Source organism: Vipera berus, assembly GCF_964194415.1.
Source record: "Vipera berus genome assembly, chromosome: 6".
Lineage (NCBI taxonomy): Eukaryota > Metazoa > Chordata > Lepidosauria > Squamata > Viperidae > Vipera > Vipera berus.
Window position 1 is genome coordinate 36,285,777 of NC_138208.1, and position 13,574 is coordinate 36,299,350.

Sequence of the window (13,574 nt, forward strand, 5' to 3'; positions counted from 1 at the left end):
TAAACCTTATTAATCAGTTTATTGAATTTATTGATATACACTTTATATAGGGACAAGGAAAGAAAGGAAATTTGAAATGAAAACATTAATTTCTAGAAACATATAGCTTATGCATTTCTCACATTCACTGTATATAAAATGCTTATTTAATAAATATAAAACCTTCATATTTACAAGGAAGTAAAAGCCAATGGATGTAGGAGCATTACTTCTGATAAACAACCCATACATTAAGATTAATCAATGTTTTTATTTTGAATGGATACTTTGTGAATTAATTTGGCCTTCTTCAATGATTTTGGGACTTCAATTACTAATGGGCATGTATCTTCCTTCATCTGAAGGACAATAATAAAAAAGATTACTTACCTCAACTCACAGGAACTATGTTCTGTAGAATCAAAGGATTTGTTTGAATTCAGAAAGTAATCACAATTAGTTTCACAATTTGAAACACTTTCACAGCTTCTGGAGGCAGGTTGTTCCACTGGTTAATTGTTCTAACTGTCAGGAAGTTTCTCCTTAGTTCTAGGTTCCTTCTCTCCTTGATTAGGTTCCATCTGTTGCTTTTTGTCCTGCCCTCAGGTGCTTTGGAAAATACCTTGACTCCCTCTTCTTTGTGGCAGCCCCTGAGATATTGGAACACTGCTATCATGTCCCCCCTCGTCCTTCTCTTCATTAAACTAGACATACCCAATTCCAGCAACCGTTCCCTATATGTTTTAGCCTCCAGTCCCCCAATCATCTTTGTTGCTCTTCTCTGTACTCTTTCTAGAGTCTCAACATCTTTTTTACATTGTGGTGACCGAAACTGGATGCAGTATTCCAAGTGTGGCCTTTCCAAGGCATTTTAAAGTGGTATTAATACTTCACATGATCTTGATTCTATCCCTCTGTTAATGCAGCCTAGCACTGTGTTGGCTTTTTTGGCTTAAAAACAATGAGAATATTTTAATTTTCTTAAGATACTAGAAATGTATTAGGACTCACATTTCTCTTGCTTCTTAATAGTATTGGTACTGGCAGTGACAAAGCAGCAATTTTTGTAGAGAAACTGAGCATAGGAAAGTCTGTATTGTGTTCTTTAATAACATATTAGTGACAGAATTATCCTAATGAATAGCATTTTCTTAAGTGGAAATTAAATTTATGTAAGTCAGAATTTTTGAAAAAAATTACTCTTTCAGAAGAAACAATAAATGCATCGTTACACAGTTATATGAAAATCTAGGGTTATAGCAAATAAACTAGTCTTGTGCATTCCAATTCATTGGAACTTGCTCTAAGCATTTTGGACTGTGGTACAAAATGTACATACAAGCCCAGAGAATAGGAGCAAAGAAATTATGAAAAGAAGAAAGGCTTATTCTTTACCATTTTTAGAGATATAGTCTGCTTAAGAAACACAAGGTAAATGATTAAAGTACATTTTATGAGGTCACCAAGAAAGACTGAAGAATAGCCATGTGCCTATCTATTATAAAAGTAACAGTTAAGACTTTTAGAACAGAATATTCCTCAAGGTTCTGTTTTTCTTTTGAACAAATACACTATAACCACAGATTGTGGATCTTACAAGATCTATAGTGACATAGCCAGATAAGTGCAATACTAACTTATTTTCTGTTGGAAAACAAAACAGAATGTTTGTAGTTCATTATAAAGATTCATATGCATTCATACTCTTCCACTCTTATTATAATGCTTTGCTTTTCTACCCAACAGATGTCTAATCAGTAGGTGTTTCAGTTTGAACTGGACCTCGGATCAACCTTCGGATTCCTCTTTTTCCCACAGGCCCTTTTGGCTTAGCAAAACTTTGTTTGTGTGCATGTTGTTTGGGATGGACTTCTTCATAGAGAAATTCAGCAGTTAGTTCATCTCCATCATCTATTTCAATCTGTCATGAAAGGAGGAAATAACAATCCAAGTAATTTTGAAAAAAGGCTCCAACGAGCATACATATAACTATTAAAGATATAAATCTTGTACTGATCTTTTTATATAGTTTAAAAATCTTATCAAATCTGTCAAATAGTTGAACTCAACAAAGCCACCTATGACCATTTTTAAGCATCATACAGTGAGGGAAAACATTATTTGATCCTCGGCTGATTTTGTACATTTGCCCACTGACAAATGATCAGTCTATAATTTTAATGATAGGTTTATTTTAACAGTGAGAGACAAAATAATAACAAAAATATCCAGAAAAATGCATTTCAAAAAAGTTATAAATTGATTTGCATTTTAATGAATAAAATAAGTATTTGATCCCCTATCAATCAATTGTGGCAAGTTCTTAAAGAGATGGGAGTACCAGACCATCTTATTTGTCTCTTGAGAAACCTATATGCGGGTCAAGAAGCAATAGTGAGAACTGGACATGGGAACTACTGATTGGTTCAAAATTGGGAAAGGAGTACAGCAAGGCTGTATACTGTCACCCTGCCTATTTAACTTATATGCAGAGAAAGGCGGGGCTAGATGAATCAAAAGTTGGAATTAAGATTACCAGGAGAAATATCAACAACATAAGATATGCAGATGATACCACTCTAATGGCAGAAGGTGAAGAGGAACTAAAGAGCCTCTTGATGCGGGTGAAGAAGGAGAGTGCAAAAGTGGGCTTGAAACTCAACATTAAGAAAACCAAGATCATGGTATGCGGCCCTCTCAATTCCTGGCAAATAGATGGAGAAGAAATGGAAGTAGTGACAGATTTTATTTTCCTGGGCTCCAAGATCACCGCAGATGGGGACTGCAGCCAAGAAATTAAAAGACGCTTGCTCCTGGGGAGGAAAGCGACGGCAAATCTAGACAGCACACTAAAAAGCAGAGACATCACCCTGTCAACAAAAGTGTGTATAGTCAAGGCTATGGTCTTCCCAGTTGCAATGTATGGCTGTGAAAGTTGGACCATAAGAAAGGCTGAATGCCAAAGAATTGAGGCCTTTGAACTATGGTGCTGGAAAAGAATCCTGCAAATGAGTCCCTTGGACTGCAAGGTGTTCAAACTGGTCGGTCCTAGAGGAAATCCTAGAGGAGATGACTGCTCTTTAGAAGGCCAGATCCTGAAGTTGAAACTCAAAATACTTTGGCCACCTAATGAGAAGGAAAGACTCACTGGAGAAGAGCCTAATGCTGGGAAAGGTTAGGGCAATAGAAGAAGGGAACGAGAGAATGAGGTGGCTGGATGGAGTCACTGAAGCAGTAGGTGTGAGCCTAAATGGACTCCAGAAGATGGTAGAGGACAGGAAGGCCTGGAGGAACATTGTCCATGGGGTCACGATGGGTCGGACACGACTTCGCAACTAACAACAACAATCAATCAGCAAGATTTCTGGCTCCCAGGTGTCTTTTATACAATTAACGAGCTGAGATTAGGAGCACTCTAATCTTAAAGGAAATGCTCCTAATCTCAGTATGTTACCTGTATAAAAGACTGCTGTCCACAGAAGCAATCAATCAGATTCCAAACTGTCCATCATGGCTAAGACCAAAGAGCTATCCAACAATGTCAGGGACAAGATTGTACACTTACACAAGGCAGGAATGGACTATAAGACTATCGCCAAGCAGTTTGGTTAGAAGGTGACAACAGTTGGTGCGATTATTCGCAAATGGAAAAAAAACAAAATAGGCTTCCGGTTTGCTGAGGAAGCCGCCATGGACGTCTAGAAGGCAAGCTCCGTCTTCCGCGTTCAGTTTCGCTTCCTGGGGGACCCTGGAAAGGGTTGAATGTTGCCCTTTAGGGTCAACCAGCAAGAGGATTCCCGTTGGATCGCAGGAGGGTGGTAGCTCTTCTGCTTGATCCAGGACAGCCCTCCAAACCAGCGGACAAAAGTCCAACTATAGCAGTATGGGTCATCACTAGGCTGCAGATAGCCGAAGTCATACTTACCACCAGGCAATTTTACAGCAGAGCAGATGAGACTGGGTGAGCTCTACCTCTCTTACATCCTAACTATTTTCTTTACCTGCAGAAGCTGCCTTAATTACTTCCCCCCCTGTGGAGAGGGAAGGGAGATTTTACCCCTTCCTCTAGAAACAGTGACGACTTTTTAAACTCCAGGGGAGTTTAAAACATTGAAAGAATAACTTGATCCTAATTGGAATTCTATTTTTTAAAGTTTGTGGACTAAAATGTTTTCTATGCTTATTGAAGATTGGGCTTTTTACTTATAAGAAAGAAGCAAAACTGAAAAGATTATAAAATATTCAGATTTAAAAGAAAACTTTTAATGGTAGGGGTGACGTCTTGTGGCTAAACCTGATACTACAATTTGTTAAGATATGCAGATGATACCACTCTAATGGCAGAAAGTGAAGAGGAATTAAAGAGCCTCTTGTTGTGAGTGAAGAAGGAGAGTGCAAAAGTGGGCTTGAAACTCAAAATTAAGAAAACCAAGATCATGGCATCTGGCCCTCTCAATTCCTGGCAAATAGATGGGGAAGAAATGGAGGTAGTGACAGATTTTATTTTCCTGGGCTCCAAGATCACTGCACACGGGGACTGCAGCCAAGAAATTAAAAGACGCTTGGTCCTGAGGAGGAAAGCCATGACAAACCTAGACAGCACACTAAAAAGCAGAGACATCACCCTGCCAACAAAAGTGCATAAAGTCAAGGCTATGGTCTTCCCAGTTGCAATGTATGGCTGTGAAAGTTGGACCATAATAAAGGCTGAGCGCCAAAGAATTGAAGCCTTTGAACTATGGTGCTGGAGAAGACTCCTGCAAGTGCCTTGGACTGCAAGGCGATCAAACCGGTCAGTCGTAGAGGAGATCAACCCTGACTGCTCTTTAGAAGGCCAGATCCTGAAGTTGAAACTCAAATACTTTGGCCACCTAATGAGAAGGAAGGACTCACTGGAGAAGAGCCTAATGCTGGGAAAGGTTAGGGCAATAGAAGAAGGGGATGACAGAGAATGAGGTGGCTGGATGGAATCACTGAAGCAGTATGCGTGAGCCTAAATGGACTCCAGAAGATGGTAGAGGACAGGAAGGCCTGGAGGAATGTTGTCCATGGGGTCACGATGGGTCGGACACAACTTCACAACTAACAACACAATTTGTTATTGTTTAAAAGAGACTTGGCCAGCAGCCCAGACAATAGATAAGACTTATGCAACCTTGAACATCAGCTGAGAGAAGCTCAGCTGTGTTCCTTATTCAGTGATAAAATCTTTTTTTTATTCTCTGATTGTAAAGGTTTTAACCTAATACATTACTAAGAAAATATGGATGAAGATCAGGAACAGATTCTCTCTATGTTGAAAGCAATTCATCAAACTATTGTTACAGCTACTGATGAAATAAGAGGTTACAGAAAAGAACAAGAGGTCAGCCCAGATAAACAAACTCAAACTATGATTACATCTGAAAAATCAACTACACAGAATATAACGGAAAAGGTGGAACAATTAAAGATTATGACAGAAGGTTCATCTGATCAACAAATACAGTCAAGGGCAAATCCAGAAAAGGGACTGACAATATGGAAAAAGGAAAGGACTTTCTACATAAATCAGAAAGAACCTGAGGATCAAGAAGAAGAACAAATGGAAGAGAAGATAAACAGTCCAAGACAACTACATCGAGATGGAAAAATAAAGAGACAATTTGTTAGTCCTCTCAAAAAAATGGTGACCAGATGGTTTTTTTCTACAGAAGAAACACAAAATAACTGTCAATCTCCCTCAGTCTGGGGCTCCATGCAACATCTCAGCTCGTGGAGTTTCAATGATCATGAGAACGGTGAGGAATCAGCCCAGAACTACATGGGAGGATCTTGTCAATGATCTCAAGGCAGCTGGGACCATAGTCACCAAGAAAACAATTGCTAACACACTATGCTGTGAAGGACTGAAATCCTGCAGCACCTGCAAGATTCCCCTGCTCAAGAAAGCACATGTACAGGCCCATCTGAAGTTTCCCAATGAACATCTTAATGATTCAGAGGAGAACTGGATGAAAGTGATGTGGTCAGATGAGACCAAAATAGAACTCTGGCATCAACTCAACTCATTGTGTTTAGAGGAGGAATGCTGCCTGTGACCCCAAGAACACCATCCCCACCGTCAAACATGGAGATGGAAACATTATGCTTTGGGGGTGGGTTTTTTTGCTAAGGGGACAGGACAACTTCACAGCATCAAAGGGACAATGGACGGGGTCGTGTACCGTCAAATCTTGGGTGAGAACCTCCTTCCCTCAGCCAAGGCATTGGAAATGGGTCATGGATGGTTATTCCAGCATGGCAATGATACATGACCAAGGCAACGAAAGTGGCTCAAGAAGAAGCATATTAAGAGTGGCCTAGCCAGTCTCCAAACCTTAATCCCATAGAAAATCAATGGAGGGAGCTGAAGGTTCAAGCTGCCAAACATCAGCCTCAAAATTTTAATGACTTGGAAAAGATCTGCAAAGAGGAGTGAGACAAAATCCCTCCTGAGATGTGTGCAAACCTGGTCTCCAACTACCTCTGTGATTGCCAACAAGGGTTTTGCCAGCAAGTACTAAGTCAAATACTTATTTCACTCATTAAAATGCATATCAACATAACTTTTTTGAAATGTGTTTCTCTGGATTTTTTTTGTTGTTCTGTCTCTCACTTTTAAAATAAACCTACCATTAAAATTATAGACTGATAGTTTCTTTGTCATACATGTGTTTGTGTGTGTGTGTGTGTGTATAGTAAGTGTTTTTTCTGAGGCACCCAGTCTATCCAAATATGGGAAGAAAGCTTATGCCTGTATCAGCCCCAATCTAGGACTATCCCAGGCGGCAGTCACTACTGCGACAAATCATTTTTATGTTAAATTTGGATTGGCAACAAAGAGTTAAAGGGAGACTATACCAGTCTCCCTTTTACTCTTTATTGGCAATCCAAATTTAAATACACATACATACAGACAGAGAGACAGATAGATATAGATATATAATTTTATTTTATTGCAATTAGATTTGATAACTTTAAAAGGATAAATTTACAGGCTAGTGAATGTAATGAAGTCTTCCTACAGCTACTAAAATCAGTGAATTTAAAGTTACTCAATTCTGTATAATAAATTGATTAGGTTGTATAATCAAGCCACCTCCTGATTAAGGAAAGTGCAAGAACTCCATATCCCACTCTGAAGGATTTTCTCCCTCCATATTGAAAGCGTCAAATAATGTCTAGTTCAGCTGATACCCAAAAGCTAACTGATCAGGTTATTGAGACAGTAGTAGAAACTTGGTAGGGATGTAGGCTGGTTTAGGAATTTGAAAAAATATGGCTATGGTTCAGTGGCAAACTTCTTTCAGAAAACTGTATGAACTTAATATACATTAGGCACGTGTCAATCTGTCAAACTCAGAACAACATTGAAACATGGATAACTAAAACTACTCCAGTCAAATTTACATATCAGACTTACATTGGGTGGGCAAGTCACGGTCTCCGTTCTCTTTTTTCTATATTAGAAGACCCTCACCTCCACATTTTCAAAATTCATTGATAAATCACAGACTATCATTGCTATTTATGATTTGTTTGTTGTGAGAAAACCAACAAAGTAAGTTGTACAAAACTTTTAAGATACCTTTGACTTCTCCATTTGAATCCCATAAACTTGTGTGATCCTCTCCATCCCCAATACCTCCGAAAAATTATTTGAAGAAATCTTGTAGCAACTTTCAAGCAACACAGATGAAACTGGGTGAGACCTGATCCTCTCTTTAAAATTCTAAGTTTGTTTTTCCTGTAAAAGCTGCCAAAGCATTTTTCTCCCTGTGAGGAGAGAGGGAAGAGAATTTTTATCTCACCCTCTAAGAAAAGCAGTGACTACCCAGGGGAAACAGAGCAACTATAAGATTAATTTTAATCTAATTGGATGTATATTTTTATTGGAGAGTTTAAAAAAAAAGACTTGAAAAACCACCATATAAGTTTTGGACTTAAAAAGCTTAAAACAGCATTGGTGACATCTTGTGGAGAATTATGCTATTACAATTTGTTATTGCCTAAAAGAGACTTGGCTTGAAGCCCAGACCTCAGATAAAATTTGTTTGACCTTGACAGTTACCACCTTTGAAAAACCCAGCTGCAAAGGAATTTCTGGGCGGCTTATCTGGCCTGCTTGAACTATGAATGTAAACTTTTATTGACTTTCAGAGCTATACTTGGGGAATTGCTTTCCTATTTCCCTGCATGAGAAGCATATGTTATTACATGAGATGATGGAACCCCTTTGGATTATAAACTCTTACTTGATAAACAATTTCTACTATAAAGACCATCTATAAAACATGAAATAGATGTCCCATACCCAGCTACAAAAGACAAAAAAATATTTTTAACATTTGATTCTAACGTCTTCAATTTAACATACTATCAAGAGAATATGGATGATCATGAAAAAATCCTTTCCATGTTGAAATCAGTACACAAAACCATCCTTTCAGCTTGTGACAAAATAAGAAGCAACACAGTGTACTAGCTTAAATATAGAAACCCAGATCTTGAGTACAAGCAAAGAACTAACAACACAGAAAACAAAAGGAAAATTGGAACAACTAAACACTAAGACAGAGGACCCAACTGACCAACAGACCCGGTCAACTGAACCATCAGAAAAGGGAGTGACAACATTAAAAATGGAAAAGACTTTTTACAAATTAAGAAATCAGAATATTTTTGAGGGAAAGGAAGAAGAACAGATTGAATGGAAGATAAACCTATCAGGACAATTGTGGGAAATTGGAGTAATAGGGAGGCGATTTAATGAATACCAATGGGCTCGTCCTTCCAAAAAAACTTCAAACGAATGGTCTTTGTTATTCCAAATAATATATATAAAAATAGAGGGAGAACTATTTGATGATTCAAAGGCACTGACATGGAAGGTTAGCTGGCAAAGGAAGAAAGCCAGAGTAAGGCTGAAGAAAATAATGGCTTTGACCTATTAGACGGGATATTATATTATTAATTAGATTGTTGAATATGGTGGAAAATAGATAACTTTTAGAAAATAGAGTAACATAATTAAATAGGTAAGATGTGTAATTAGACTATTAGACTGGTATGAAAAGGGGGAAAAGGAGAACTTGAGATAAGGGAAATTTTTGGTCATCTAAACATAAAGTACTTGGAAATCATAAATAGTGTTTTCTTGAATATTGATGGGAAATTAAAGTTGGGGGGAAGCAATAATAGGATGTTGTTTATATAAGGATATTAAGTGTAAACACAATTAAGATATGTATAGGCTAAAAATTATTGATAAATGTAACAAAGATGTTTCTATTTAGTTGAAAATAAGAATTTTGTTTGCCTAATATGAGATAATAGATATTATTGGAAAGAGGAAGTATTTGATGTTCTAATATTAGTAATTAAAAATTTATGTATATTACTGAACTATTGGTTAACTCAGACAACACCTATAATGGTTTTGACTTATTAGAGGGGATATTGTATTAGTAATTAGATGATTTACCATGGTGGGAAATAGATAATTTTTAGAAAACAGAGCAATACTATAATCAACTAGATAAGATGTGTAACCAGAATATTAGAGTTTACTATAGTAATGGGGGACTTTAATTACCCTGATATCAACTGGGAGACAAATTCTGCACCAAGTGGAAGATCTAACAGATTCCTGACAAACCTAGCAGACAACTTTATCTCCCAAAAAGTAGAGAAGGGAACTAGGGGATTAGCCATATTGGATTTAATTCTCACTAACAGAGATGAAATGATAGAAAGTGTCAAAGCCACAGGAACCTTGGGGGGAAGTGATCATGCAATATTGGAATTCAACATTATGGAAGCACAAGCAATAGAATACAGCTAAACTAGAATCTTGGACTTTAAAAGAGCTAATTTCAATAAACTTAGAGAGACCTTGGGAAGAATTCCATGGATGAGAATCCTAAAGGGGAAAACAACTCAAGAAATTTGGGAAATTTTGAAAAGTGAGATAATAAAGGCCCAGTCTAGCACAATACCAACAAAGAAGAAAAATAACAGCTTTCAAAAGAAACCAGCATGGCTGCATAAAGAACTCTCTGATAAACTGAAAGATAAAAAGGACAAGTATAAGAAGTGGAAAGAGGGGCACATAACTAAGGCAGAATATCAGCAAACAGCCCGTGCCTGCAAAGATGAAGTGAGGGAAGCTAAGGCTCAAATTGAACTAAGGCTTGCGACCAAAGTCAAAAATAACAGAAAAAGCTTCTTTCAACATATAAGAAACAAGGAAAAAGTTAAGGAAATGATTGGTCCATTAGTGGGTGAAAGTGGCAAGGTGACAAGCAACAGGGAGAAAGCAGAACTATTTAACTCGTTTTTTGCATCTGCCTTTACACAAAGGGAAAAAACAGTCCAACCTACCAAAACCAGTGCCATAAAAAACAGAATAGAAACGCAAGTTAAGATAGGCAAGAAAATGGTAAGTGAGCACCTGTCCAGCCTAGACGAGTTCAAATCACCAGGACCAGATGGATTACACCCCAAGGTTCTCAAGGAACTGGCAGACATGATCTCAGAATCACTGAACTATATTTTTCAAAGATCCTGGAGCACTGGAGAACTACCAGAGGACCGGAAAAGAGCTGATGTAGTTCCCATCTTCAAAAAAGGGGAAAAAATAGATCCAGGAAACTACAGACCTATCAGCCTGACCTCAATACCTGGGAAGATTCTGGAAAAGATAATCAAACAACAAATCAGCGAACACCTTGATGCGAACAAACTTATCACTAAAAGCCAACATGGGTTTGTCAAAAACAGATTGTGCCAGACAAACCTTATTGCATTCTTTGACCAAGTGACAAAACTAGTGGACCAGAGGAATGCTGTAGATATAATTTACTTGGATTTCAGTAAGGCATTTGATAAAGTAGATCACAACCTACTACTCGATAAGATAGAAAAATTAGATAGCATCACCACCAGATGGATGGGTTAGATAGCATCACCACCAGATGGATTCGTAGCTGGCTGACAGGCTGTATTCAGCGTGTGGTCCTCAATGGAACTGCATCTACATGGAAGGAAGTGTGTAGTGGGGTGCCCCAGGGCTCTGTTCTGGGCCCAGTGCTCTTCAATATCTTCATTAATGATTTGGATGAGGGGATAGATGGGGAACTCATCAAATTTGCAGACGACACCAAGCTGGCAGGAATAGCCAATACTCCAGAAGATAGGCTTAAGATACAGAAGGATCTGGACAGACTCGAACACTGGGCGCTATCTAACAAAATGAAATTCAATGGTGAAAAAAGTAAGGTTCTGCATTTAGGCAGGAAAAATCAAAAGCACAGGTATAGTATAGGTGGTACCTTGCTCAATAGTAGTAACTGTGAGAGGGATCTCGGAGTCCTAGTGGACAATCACTTAAATATGAGCCAGCAGTGTGCTGCAGCTGCCAAAAAAGCCAACACAGTGCTAGGCTGCATTAACAGATCACGTGAAGTACTAATACCACTTTACAATGCCTTGGTAAGGCCACACCTGGAATACTGCATCCAGTTTTGGTCACCACGATGTAAAAAAGATGTCGAGACTCTAGAAAGAGTACAGAGAAGAGCAACAAAGACGATTGGGGGACTGGAGGCTAAAACATATAGGGAACGGTTGCTGGAATTGGTTATGTGTAGTTTAATGAAGAGAAGGGTGTGAGGTGTGACATGATAGCACTGTTCCAATATCTCAGGGGCTGCCACAAAGAAGAGGGAGCCAAGCTGTTCTCCAGAGCACCTGAAAGCAGGACAAGAAGCAATGGATGGAAACTAGTCAAGGAGAGAAGCAACCTAGAACTAAGGAGAAATTTCCTGACAGAACAATTAATCAGTGGAACAACCTGCCTCCAGAAGTGGTGAATGCTCCAACACTGGAAGTTTTTAAGAAGAGACTGGACAGCCATTTGTCTGAAATGGTATAGGGTTTCCTGCCTTAGCAAGGGGTTGGACTAGATGACCTCCAAGGTCCCTTCCAACTTATTATTATTATTACTATGAAAAGGGAAAAAGGGAGAAGTTGAGATAAGGGAAACTTTGGTCAGCTAAATATAAAATACTTGGAAATCATAAATAATAGTGTTAATTGGAATATTGATGGGAAATTAAAGCCTGGTAAAAAAATAATAATAGGACATTGATTGTATACAGGGATTAAGTGCAAACACAATTAAGATGTGTATAAGCTAAAATTATTGATAACTGTAATAAAGATGTTTTTATTTAGTTGATAATAATAATTGTACTAGCCCAATATGAGATAGCAGATATTAATGGAAAAAAGAGAGGAAATATTTGATGTTGTAATATGAGATTTATACTAGACTTATGTACGCTATTGAACTATTGATCAACTCAGTCATCATGTTGCTTTTTAAATACCCAATTGTAAAATGAGAAAATCAATAAAATATAATAAAAAAGAAAATGGAACAAAATTTAAAAATGGTATTATCAAATATAGCATTGTTGAATTACCCTACTACTGCCTGAATTGTTTAATAATTTGATACCATCTACTGAAAATGTTATAGTGATGTGCAACAGTAGCTTAATATTCCTGGAAAATATTTATGGCTCATGGTAGTAACCATTTTTATTCTCTTCAAAAGTCACTTGGATTAAATAATAAATCTATTGAATATTGTCTTAAACTCTTCCTCTTTTTGTAAAAAAGAGGCATCATTTGCAGAGATCTCCATCTCAGGGATCTGTCAAGTCAAGAAGTAGAGTACCTGGAATTGACGTCTTACCTTTCTAATGATTTGTATCCACAGCTGTCTTTCTGCAATTTCTAGGAGAGGACTCTTGCAGCTAGAATAAAGCATCCGCTCTCGTATACTGCACACATAACCAGGCATAGAGTAGATAAAAACTGCAAAGTATTTCAAGTAGTGATTTGTTATTCCAAATTTTTTAAATAAGACTTGTAAATATCTGTTGCAAGATTAGGAAATACTAAGTAGCCAAACTCAAAACAGATAGCACACAAAATCTTTTTCAAGGACTTTCTTTTTCTTTCTTTCTTCCTCTTTCTTTTCTTTTCTTTCTTTCTTTCTTTCTTTCTTTCTTTCTTTCTTTCTTTCTTTCTTTTTCCCTTCCTTCCTTCCTTCCTTCCTTCCTTCCTTCCTTCCCTTCCATTTCCTGCCTTGTAATGAATGACTCTGGGTGGCTTCCAGCATTAAAATATTAAAATCCTAACAAATAAATATCTTAAAAATAGAAATCCCAATCAAGATAAAATATAGTTAAAAGATGGGGATGGGGATATCAATATATTGAGGCCTACAATTTGGGGCTAAATGAAGCTGTGGATAGGGCAAAATGAAACCTGTATGGAAGCAAAATATATACAGAATTTTGGGCTGGAAGCTCAAAAGATACTTCACAGCAGAAATAGACATACACATCAGTCCTGCTGGCACCTTCTGAAGAGTCTTTATCTTGGGTGTGCTTAGTAGCTATGTACTTTTATTATAGTACTTCTGAGTTAAGGAAGGGGATTATATGGCTATCATGCAGGCCAGGAAAAGACACAGCTTCTTATTCTTTGATCATTCTCTT

The 13,574-nt window shown here is 37.7% G+C and overlaps 2 protein-coding genes across 5 annotated transcripts in view; one reads left to right on the top strand and one right to left on the bottom strand.

Moving 5' to 3' along the window:
* IRAK4 (interleukin 1 receptor associated kinase 4) overlaps positions 1-6,848 on the top strand; it is a 104,920-nt gene extending 98,072 nt beyond the window's left edge. For 3 of the 4 annotated variants that reach the window (XM_081330365.1, XM_081330367.1, XM_081330369.1), the window contains one exon: positions 1,726-6,848. Coding sequence is in view for 1 of the 4 variants with exons in the window: in XM_081330368.1 (XP_081186494.1) it covers positions 1,726-1,740 (15 nt within the window). In the remaining 3 variants the exon portion in view is untranslated. The remainder of the gene's footprint in view (positions 1-1,725) is intronic. The other variant, XM_081330368.1, reaches the window with a different exon arrangement.
* The window catches only part of TWF1 (twinfilin actin binding protein 1), a 39,211-nt gene continuing 26,487 nt past the window's right edge, over positions 851-13,574 (bottom strand). The window contains exons 8-9 of the mRNA XM_081330384.1: positions 12,764-12,885; positions 851-1,900 (exon numbers count right to left, since the gene is read on the bottom strand). Of these exons, the coding sequence (XP_081186510.1) occupies positions 1,730-1,900; positions 12,764-12,885 (293 nt within the window). The 3' untranslated portion in view covers positions 851-1,729. The remainder of the gene's footprint in view (positions 1,901-12,763; positions 12,886-13,574) is intronic.